This window comes from Neoarius graeffei, chromosome 6 (genome assembly GCF_027579695.1).
Source record: "Neoarius graeffei isolate fNeoGra1 chromosome 6, fNeoGra1.pri, whole genome shotgun sequence".
Lineage (NCBI taxonomy): Eukaryota > Metazoa > Chordata > Actinopteri > Siluriformes > Ariidae > Neoarius > Neoarius graeffei.
The window spans coordinates 1018478-1029819 of record NC_083574.1 but is presented as its reverse complement, the minus strand read 5'-3'; the positions used below and the strand labels follow the sequence as shown (position 1 = coordinate 1029819).

Here is an 11342-nt window from a genome sequence, read left to right as displayed (position 1 = left end):
TGTAGAGGTTTATTTTCAAATTATAAATGACTTTAATCTCATCTCATCTCATTATCTGTAGCCGCTTTATCCTGTTCTACAGGGTCGCAGGCGAGCTGGATCCTATCCCAGCTGACTACGGGCGAAAGGCGGGGTTCACCCTGGACAAGTCGCCAGGTCATCACAGGGCTGACACATAGACACAGACAACCATTCACACTCACATTCACACCTACGCTCAATTTAGAGTCACCAGTTAACCTAACCTGCATGTCTTTGGACTGTGGGGGAAACCGGAGCACCCGGAGGAAACCCACGCGGACACGGGGAGAACATGCAAACTCCACACAGAAAGGCCCTCGCCGGCCACGGGGCTCGAACCCGGACCTTCTTGCTGTGAGGCGGGTGATAACCACTACACCACCGCGCCGCCCGGACTTTAATTTAATGCTGTTAAAGTTAATGAAAGTGTTAAGTTACAGAGAAGGAGGCGGCAGTGGCGTCTCACCGGAAGTTGCGTCATCTCTTCCACGCAGCGGTAATGACGTGGCAGTGCGCAGGCGCCAGATCCGGCAGCAGGCTGACTGACACTGAGCGCCTCTGGTGAAAGTTCCGGTTCGGTCGCGGAGAAGTGTGTGTACTGGACTCTCAGCATGGGGCTGACCCTGTCCTCTCTGTTCGGGAGACTGTTCGGGAAGAAACAGATGAGAATTCTGATGGGTGAGAGAGCAGCTTCACCGGCTAACAGCACACAGACACTTAGCTAAACTAGCCTAGCCTAGCTTTCACAATTCTGTGAGGAAACGCTTTCTTTTCTTCAGCCTGGAGAGAGAAAAAGATAAATATCAATATCTGCCCCCGGTTCCGTGTGGTTACTTAAAATAAACATAAATATTTTAAGCGAATTAAAAGTCCTGGCTGAAAACTGACGAGCTAATTGTTAAAGATACGGTTCTCAATGTGATTATTATTATTATTATTATTATTTAATCTAAATGCTGTTTTAATAAACCTGTTTAAAAGGGTGTGTTTGTATTACACTGTCTCTGTTCATAAATAAACCTTTAATAACTTAATTTGTCCTGATGCAAAGTTTGTGACTCTAAAATTGAATCCCACATTAACAGCTGCTTTATTTGTAGCTGATTTACTGGTAAAAATATTGTAGAAGTAATTTACTTTCCTTCAAGCTTTTAGAAAGATTGTCACTTCTGGGAAAACAATTAAAATGTCTTGATGACGCGTCCTGTACTGGTCTCTGTTTCTCCCAATTAAATGCTCTCGAAGGTGTAAATGCCCCGCCCCAAGGGGCGTGTCTTGCCTGTACAGTAGCAGCTCGTTAGCTGTAAACATGGTTCATGTTTTTGCTGTTTTTGGCTGTGCGTCTTTTACGCACTCACTGTGTCCAAAATCGCTCCTTACTCTGTGTATTACCCTGTATAATGCACTGTGTATATAGTGAGGACGCCATTTTGTAGCGCTGTCCAAAACAATAGTGTGGATTATTTAATAGTGCACTCAAAGTATCCCACAATGCATCATGAAAAGTAGCGTATAACCAACGGTCACTAACCAAACAATATATCCCATCATGCATTGCGGTCGCACTGAAAGGAATCAAATTAAAAGTCTCAAGTTTGATTGAATAAAAGGCAGCGGTAAAGAAGAAAGGATTCGGCCTTGATTTAAAAGAACTGAAAGCTGCAGCAGACACAAAGTACTCTGTATTAGGGCTGGGTATCACCAGATACCTCACGATACGATACTATGGCGATATTTTGCCCACGATAACGATAATATCACGGTACAGCAATTCTGTGATAATCGATATATTGCAAGAAATTTCAACCACATCACAATATCTGTCACTGAAGAAAATCAGAATTTACTGACCACTGTAAAATTACATTTCACATACATAACTGCACACTCTTGCCAGACATATATTTGTCTCTATTCCACTGCTGGCAAAACCAAGAGTTGCTTCACTACAACATACAGAAAATTCCCATTTCTGTGCTAGTATTATCAACTTTTCTGTAAGCATGGACACATCAGTGCTGCTTAACAAGCAGAATCAAATTGTTTTACGAAAACTTAAAACTTGCACTGCAGACTGCACAGACATTTCAGTGCTAACACTAATATCAATTTGTTCTTTGTAAACTTGAGAACATATACCTGAGAACATTTAACTTGTGCTTATTTTGCAGGAACAACACACTGTCTGAAACACATTGAAAAGTGCAGTGGGCATCTTAGTCTCCCTGAGCACAATTATGAAACACAGTGCAGTGTGGGTCAGTGTCCACACACTGAAACTGAACTGAAACCTCAGTGAATCATGTTTCTTCTGAACTTAGAGTAAATACTCAAAATAAAATGCAGTGTCTCACACACACTAAAATTGAAAATGCAAGATAAAGTGCAGCTTCTTGCCTTTGGCCTTAAGTGACAAAATTAAGTTCACAGTTACAGTAAGTCACACATCACTGAAGTAGACGGGAGGACTTTGGCGCTGTCCAGTGTAGTTTGCTTCGGGTCGGGTTTCGGTGGCTCTGGCTGAGCTAATATGTCGGGGTGGTGTCGTGCTAAGTAAGTTCGCAAGTTTGTTGTGTTACCTGAATATCTAATTGGAGCGAAACAGGTTTTGCAGAGTGCGTACTCTTTGTCCAGCTCACTGTTTTTTTCTCCTTTCCTTTGGAATCCAAAGTGCCTCCAAACATCTGCCTTAAAGTTCGGCGGCGTCTCTAGGTTTACGTTAGCAGCCATGCTTGCTTGTTTTTTTTTCCTCACTGCAACCGCCGGGGAAAAAAGAGAAGACGAAGAGTGCCTTGCAGTGAGGGAGCAGCACAGCGACACCTCGCGGAGCGAAGGTGCGGAAGTCGTACTGGATTTACAACCCGTCTGAAACATGATTTATTATTTGAAAAAATATCGATATTCAAATTGAGTATCGATATTGAATCGGAAGACAAAGTATCCCGATATATCGCCGTATCGATATTTTTGCACACCCCTACTCTGTATTGATTAATGTTGGAAATGCGCTCAGTGTAATATGGATTTATCACAAAAACACACGCATGTATTTATTATTTTGAAACCCACCAGCCGACTGATCTGGCACGTTTTAATTGTGCGACAGTAATGACGTAAATATCAATGTGACAGACGAGTGTCCGAAAGCATTTTTTTTTCTTTTTTTTTTCTTTTACCAGTGAGCCCACTATATAGTCCTCTATATAGTAAGGAGGGAGTAGTGAACGAGTGAGCGATTTCGGACACCGGGACTGTCCCTGAGTATAAATGGTTGGAGTTTATACATGTGTGAGTGGGTGGAGTTTGTGTGAGTCACTGACTTTCAGCAGTCATGTGATTGGCTCATAGGAAAGTCACTCTCTCAGACTGATGGAGAATTCCATCTTTATACCCCGTCTCCATCAGAAAGAAAACAATCTTTATTTGCACAGAGAAATCATTTCTTCACATATCACAGGAAGTTGGGGTCAGGGTCAGCCATGATACAGCGCCCCTTGGACCAGAGAGGGTTACAGGGCCCAGCAGGGGCAGCTTGGCGGTGTTGGCGCCAGCGCTCGAAACTAACGGTGTCCCGACGTCCCGGGGACCATAAAAAATGTCATCGGGACACAAAATGATCATATCTGGGACAATCCCGGGACAATGGAAAAAAAATAGATCTAGAAAAAAAAGTTCTACATTAAAGGTGCAGTACAAGATTTTGGAATAACGGTTCCCGCAAGCCATATTTTGAAAAGAAACACTCCCACCCCCCGCGTCTCCACCCCTCCTCCCCTTATAAAGCCTGAGAAAGTCCGGCTTTATAATGGGTGTCTATTGCGTTACACACCAGTGGAGCTCGTTAAGTTAGAGTGTAGAGAGCTTGGAAAAATAGCTCAAACTTTCTCATTTAAACTGTGTTTTCAGCCCCAATTTTCACTCCACACACACAATTTTCTCAAAAGTAGTAGCCACACTTGTCCTGATTCACACAATGTGTCTCCCTGAGCGATAGGATTTACAGTTTTTGAATGAGAAGCCTGAAAGTAACGAGAGCACAGCCGCGCAGCCTCAAAGACTCCCATTATAAACGTGGCAGAAAAGTCACTCGTTTTAAACTCGCTCTAGTGACCTCATTTTTTACACTACAGACAAAATAAATTACATCCGTGTGTTCAGGAGAGCCTTGTGGCACTCACTGTGAAAGAATTTTGTGACTATCTCCTTCCGTTTTCGTGTAAATCCCCGTTGTTTGGAAGGAGCGCACTGAGAGAATCCTGCGCTCTGTGTGACACTCTGCTCGCTCTCACACACACGCACAGAAGGGAGGGGCTGCTCGTGGGCTTCAGTCTGATTGACGTGTCAGTATCCAATCATTTTGAGGTGGTACCTCGATATGATTGGATGGCGTTTTTCCTTTATTTTACACTGTAGACTGGATTAAAATATTTCGTTTTTTGGGTCAAACCTTCTATTGTACTGCTTGCAACATGGATGTGCATTTCATCCATTGATGGTATGGCTGATGGCTTTCAAAACATCTCTGAATGGGGCAACAGGTATATTACATAAAAATGGATAACGGTAATGGTGAAAATGATAAGTTGGCCTTATATATGCCAACAGATATTCAAGGTATAAGTAGATGAAACGAACATAAAAGGGGTCTTATTTTCAGCTAAAGTGTACTGCAGATGTAGGGAGTTGAAACATTTTCTGAATGAGCTAGTTGGCCCCTTTAAATAAACAGGTATCTATTCATACAGTGAGATCGCCAAAGTTTAATAAACTGAAAATGCAATAACTGTAATTTTGAAGTAGATGATGTATTGGACATGTGTCACTTGTGTTTTGTGACTTATTGTAAAAATGATATAAAGGGTTCAAAATCGTATAGTTACAAATATAATAGTAACTTCATATGATAATATTAACCACTGGTTATTTCAGAGAGGAATAAAATGGGGACACTATTGCTTCCATTCGGGACAATACAACACAGAATTCGGGACCACTGGGGGACACAAAGAAAAAAAAGTTAATTTCGAGCCCTGGTTGGCGCTCAAACCCTCAAGTTTCTGATCAGAAACCCAGAGCCTCACGCACTGAGCACTGCCACCCTGGTTAAAGTGGACAGGTGAAGGTGCATGCAGTGGTGAGAGATCTTCTACAGCTGGAAAACATTCACATTATAAACCCTTCACCCTTGAACTTACTGATTCTGGGAAGAAGAAAAAATGTAAACATACAAAATGAAGTCATGGCTCTTAGTCGTTTGAAAGGAATTTTAAAGTGTTTAAACTGATCACTGTTTTTGGACTGATGTCACAATTACATACACATCCGTGTAGTTCAGAGTCAGGTGTTAGTGAGTGATGGTGATGAAAGTGTGTCCTTGGGGAAAATGGCAGCACATGAAGCTTTAATCGTGTGTGTGTGTGTGTGTGTGTGTGTGTGTGTGTGTGTGTGTTACAGTGGGTCTGGATGCTGCAGGTAAAACCACAATATTGTACAAACTGAAACTTGGAGAAGTTGTGACTACGATCCCAACTATCGGTGAGTTTAGCATTTACTGCAAAGACATTACAGGAAAATTCTCTACAGTTCTACACTAACAGGTCGTCACATGGTGATTAATTTTCTACAACCCCGATTCCAGAAAAGTTGGGACAAAGTACAAATTGTAAATAAAACCGGATGCAATAATTTACAAATCTCAAAAACTGATATTGTATTCAGAATAGAACATAGACAACATATCAAATGTCGAAAGTGAGACATTCTGAAATTTCATGCCAAATATTGGCTCATTTGAAATTTCATGACAGAAACACATCTCAAAAAAGTTGGGACGGGGCAATAAGAGGCTGGAAAAGTTAAAGGTACAAAAAAGGAACAGCTGGAGGACCAAATTGCAACTCATTAGGTCAATTGGCAATAGGTCATTAACATGACTGGGTATAAAAAGAGCATCTTGGAGTGGCAGTGGCTCTCAGAAGTGAAGATGGGAAGAGGATCACCAATCCCCCTAATTCTGCACCGACAAATAGTGGAGCAATATCAGAAAGGAGTTCGACAGTGTAAAATTGCAAAGAGTTTGAACATATCATCATCTACAGTGCATAATATCATCAAAAGATTCAGAGAATCTGGAAGAATCTCTGTGCGTAAGGGTCAAGGCCGGAAAACCATACCGGGTGCCCGTGATCTTCGGGCCCTTAGACGGCACTGCATCACATACAGGCATGCTTCTGTATTGGAAATCACAAAATGGGCTCAGGAATATTTCCAGAGAACATTTATCTGTGAACACAATTCACCGTGCCATCCGCCGTTACCAGCTAAAACTCTATAGTTCAAAGAAGAAGCCGTATCTAAACACGATCCAGAAGCGCAGACGTCTTCTCTGGGCCAAGGCTCATTTAAAATGGACTGTGGCAAAGTGGAAAACTGTTCTGTGGTCAGACGAATCAAAATTTGAAGTTCTTTATGGAAATCAGGGACGCCGTGTCATTCGGACTAAAGAGGAGAAGGACGACCCGAGTTGTTATCAGCGCTCAGTTCAGAAGCCTGCATCTCTGATGGTATGGGGTTGCATTAGTGCGTGTGGCATGAGCAGCTTACACATCTGGAAAGACACCATCAATGCTGAAAGGTATATCCAGGTTCTAGAGCAACATATGCTCCCATCCAGACGACGTCTCTTTCAGGGAAGACCTTGCATTTTCCAACATGACAATGCCAAACCACATACTGCATCAATTACAGCATCATGGCTGCGTAGAAGAAGGGTCCGGGTACTGAACTGGCCAGCCTGCAGTCCAGATCTTTCACCCATAGAAAACATTTGACGCATCATAAAACGGAAGATACGACAAAAAAGCCCTAAGACAGTTGAGCAACTAGAATCCTACATTAGACAAGAATGGGTTAACATTCCTATCCCTAAACTTGAGCAACTTGTCTCCTCAGTCCCCAGACGTTTACAGACTGTTGTAAAGAGAAAAGGGGATGTCTCACAGTGGGAAACATGGCCTTGTCCCAACTTTTTTGAGACGTGTTTACACTTCTGTACAGTTTCTCAGGAACACGATGGAACAAGTTACGGGTTTTTTGTCTTATTAACTTTGAGAGAATAAAGAGACTCTTGTGAGGGAACAAGTGTTTATAGCTGCTGTTTATAACACAAGTGAGTTGTTTCATGAGCATTAAATGCAACTGTGAATGTTTAAAAAAAAGTGTTCTTTGGTAAATAAAATATTGTAATTGTGGCTAAGTTGCTGAGGTGTAAAAGGAATAAACACTTGGGAATGTGCTGTTAGAGGAAAATAATCAACTTCAGGTTGGTAACAGTAACTCCACTTCATCACACCACTCTGTGGTTGATTATTTTACTTGAACAGCGCCACACGGTGTGTAAACAGTGTGATCAGCTTTCATTGCTCTCATTTCATCACATTGTGTTTGCTGTTGTGCAATTTCCCTGTGGAGCAACAAACACGTCTAGATGTCGCCGTTGAACTCGTGTTTAGAAATTCCTCAGCTCTCTGCAGTCTTTACATATTCATTTTTAGATTTTATTTATTATTAATAATGGATAAATGTATTATCCATAACCATGCCACACTACTGTATTATTGGCAGTGTGTGAGCAAATCTATGTCACGTATCGTAGAAATAAGAACCGTGATATGATTTATTTTTCACGTCTTCCAGCCGTGCTGTTACAGTTGCTTTAGTGTGTGTTTGTTCCTTTCTCCAGGGTTTAATGTGGAGACTGTGGAGTACAGGAACATCTGCTTCACTGTGTGGGATGTTGGTGGGCAGGATAAAATCCGTCCTCTGTGGAGACACTACTTCCAGAACACACAGGTACTGACATCAGAACGTGGCCACTCACGTGCTATAACTTTTACACTCCTCAGTTGTGAGGAGACGTAGACAGGGGTGTGTTCTGGGGTACTGAACCTGAGCATGTTTTTAAATGTTCAAGTGATTTTATTAGAACGGTGCTTTTATCTGAAACGGTTGTGTGTAGTCTCTGTAAAAGTAGGAGGAGTTTCTCTGGAGGTTGACAAATCGGAGTCTCCAAATTTCACTTGATCACGCAGTCACCGCAGATTTTTCCTAAAGATGAGTGACCTAAACACAGCCAGGGTGCCAATACTTTTGATCTTAGCGACTGTACTGATAGTGTAACAAAACGGCTGAATTGTGCATGGGGTTAGATTAGACGGGCTGTACGGGTTGGTGCGTTGTACCCTGTGTAGTGAGTGTGTGTAATGAACAGGGAGCTGATTGGGCTGGGTTTTATGGATTATGTAGATGAGTAAGAAATGTAAGACGAAGTTAATATCTGTCATAAGAAAACATTAGTTAAAACAAATCTGAAACCAGGTTTTGTGTGATCACTGGGTTTTTTGTTTTTTCCCTGATCACAGTTTTCTGAATTAAAATAGTCATCACTGCACCGAACGTCAGCGTCCGCGAGTAAAGATGCTCTCGTTAGAGATTTCATCGTTATCCAGACAACTGTGGTTCGGCCAATCATGGACCTGCACGGTTTATAGCTCCACCCATGTGCTGTGTTGTGTGGTTTCTCCTCAGGGTCTGATCTTCGTGGTGGACAGTAACGACCGAGAGAGAGTGGCGGAGTCTGCTGACGAGCTCACAAAGATGGTGAGATCTGGTTGAGATTTGCTGTTAATGTGTGAACTGAGTGATGTGCAGCTGAATAGTGTGCCATGACAATGTTTTGTGTGTGTGTGTGTGCAGCTGCAGGAAGATGAGCTGAGGGACGCCGTGCTGCTGGTCTTTGCTAACAAACAGGATCTGCCCAACGCCATGCCAGTCAGTGAGCTCACAGATAAACTGGGCCTGCAGAATCTGCGCAGCCGAACGGTACACACGCTCGCTCTCTCTCTCTCACACGCGCGCACACACGTTGCTGTATGCCCCATTGTTCTCACTGTGTGTGTGTTTGTCTCTGCAGTGGTATGTTCAGACCACGTGTGCTACGCAAGGACACGGGCTGTATGAAGGACTGGACTGGTTATCCAACGAGCTGTCCAAACACTAGTGCTGTCCATCACTTCACACACCGAGAGAGCGCGTGCGTGCGTGTGAGCGTGAGATTGAAAGGGTGATCTATCTATGAACTCTGTTCTCAAGAATCAGTGTGTGATGTATGGGACTAAAAGTAGGGGGAGGGGCTAGACGAACCAAGCGCTACCACCACCATGGTTCTATTTTTTTTCTCTCATTTCCTGTACTCTGTCACTTGTTGCTTTGTTTTATTGCAGTGATCTATTTTCTTAGTAGTGAGATACGGTGGGCGGAGTCACTTGATCCATTTCTTTGATTTCTTATAAATGGACATGGCACGCCCACTTTTTGTTCAGCACACAGTGCACTGATTACGTAATAAAAAAGCAGCAAGACTGTTTTAAGTTGCACCAGTTGAACTTTGTAGATATGCATTGTCACTCAAGTTCGAGTTATTAAAGCATACACTTGTACCAAAGTAGATTATAAGAACATATGGCCTCGTTAATTAAACTAATTAGTTAATTCTAATCACTCATGTCAGCATACTGTAAGAATAGTGTTTATTTATTCATTAACCAATTAGTGTTGATAATTAGCTGTTTGAATTGAAATATTTCTACAGGAAGAAATTACATCAAATAAGCTTTTTCTGTTCATTTAAAATATAAACACTGCAGGAGAATTGTGCTTATACAAAAACTCAGCCCCTCCTCTTTTGATCACTGGGGGTGGGGCTAATTTACAGCCTCCATATCATATGAATCGTGGTTTTGTAAATGATGTGGATGGTAAACGTCTTGAGACACTTAAAAATGAAGAACTGTACCTTTAACACTGTTTACACCCTGAATTACAATTTAACCTGAAGGAAAGCTCCGCCCTAAAACATTTGCATATTATATTTGGTCCTTCAGTCTGTCCAGCTCTCTCTCTCTCCTCCTCCTCCTCATCTGTACACTCTGCTCAAACGCGTCAACTTCCAGAACTTCAGCTTTGGGATGTACACCGTCACCATCGTTCATCGTCTCCTGCATCACTAACTCGCAGAATCGTGAAGCTGCAGTGCATTCTGGGACTTTGAGTCCAGCGTTTACTCAATCTGCTCTGCTCCGTGACATCAGAGTGATGCATAACCACTACTGTCTCACCAGAATAACAATGCAGCACCAAGTAACACGTTATTACCACAATCACTCAACACATAAATATTTCAGTATAAATGGATGCCACATGTCTCAGGGTGGAGTTGAAGTTCAGCTGGTGCAGCTGGTTTCTGTTCTTTTTACAGCCCAGATGTTTCTGCTTTAGACTTAAACAGCTGTGTAATAAAAGTTGTTTGTTGGAGGAAGACACCAGCTCTGTGGATTAGAGCAACACATTTAATGATGTTTATAACTGGAGCTGTGAAGCGTCTGAAGGCCACCAGAACTTTTAAATGAAATCAAGTCTTTTTTTTTTTGCACTCTTAACATTCCATACTGAATCAACTTCATATGAATTTATTTCCTGTTCACTTCCTTAAACCAGGGTCTGAGGTTTAATGTGAAACTTCCTGAGTGATGAGTGGATCAGCTCGCGAGGATCATTTTTTTTCATTTCTGCTGTACATTTTTTTTGTCTTCCTCTTAGTTCATGTCCTCTGTGTCTCTGCTATCGGTGTTAATGTGAGTTCCTCAAGTGCTGCTGTTCACATTTGAGGTTTTTTGGGTTTTTTTTTTTTTTTTTGGTGGGGGGGTGATTGAATTCCTCTGTTGAATGTAGTGTGGCCCTTTCAGGTGTGTTCCACACACACTTTCCTTTTCATTTATCAGGTGATGTGTGTATGTGTATGTACGGTCTTGTTTTAGAATAAAACTTCATTAAAACAATCCTGAGCGTTGCAGCAGCATGCATATAGAGAAGCCTTCCAGTCATGTATCCCTTTCATCAGGATTTTTAATAAAGCAGGTTAGTAAAATCACTGCTGCTGCTGTTCCTGCATTTAAAAAACAAAATTTTCTAAATCCTGCAGATTTCCCTACGGCAGCATAATAACATCAATCTCTGTTAAGTCACTGATGAGAAAATGTTGGTGCTTGGTTTGCATTTTCATGCCGAATAGCGATCCCTGATGTAAGCACTGACTATATATACTGTGTGAGGGAGAGGAGTTACTTTATCACTGATTATTGTCCTACAACAGCACATACCCAAGTGTTATATTCCTTTTACATCACAGCAATTTAGCAGCATTTTTTAAGTTATTAAAGAACATCAACTTTAATTCCTTTATTACCTCCGCCAAGGAGGTTATG

General features: G+C 41.9%; 1 protein-coding gene across 1 annotated transcript; it reads left to right on the top strand.

Annotated features, from left to right (window-relative positions):
- Positions 1–516: 516 nt before the first annotated feature.
- LOC132887656 (ADP-ribosylation factor 5-like) lies at positions 517–10916 on the top strand. Its single transcript, XM_060923128.1, has 6 exons — positions 517–699; positions 5476–5556; positions 7763–7872; positions 8608–8679; positions 8776–8901; positions 8993–10916. Exons 1-6 carry the CDS (start codon positions 633–635, stop codon positions 9077–9079), a joined length of 543 nt encoding a protein of 180 aa, XP_060779111.1. The 5' UTR covers positions 517–632; the 3' UTR covers positions 9080–10916.
- Positions 10917–11342: the final 426 nt, after the last annotated feature.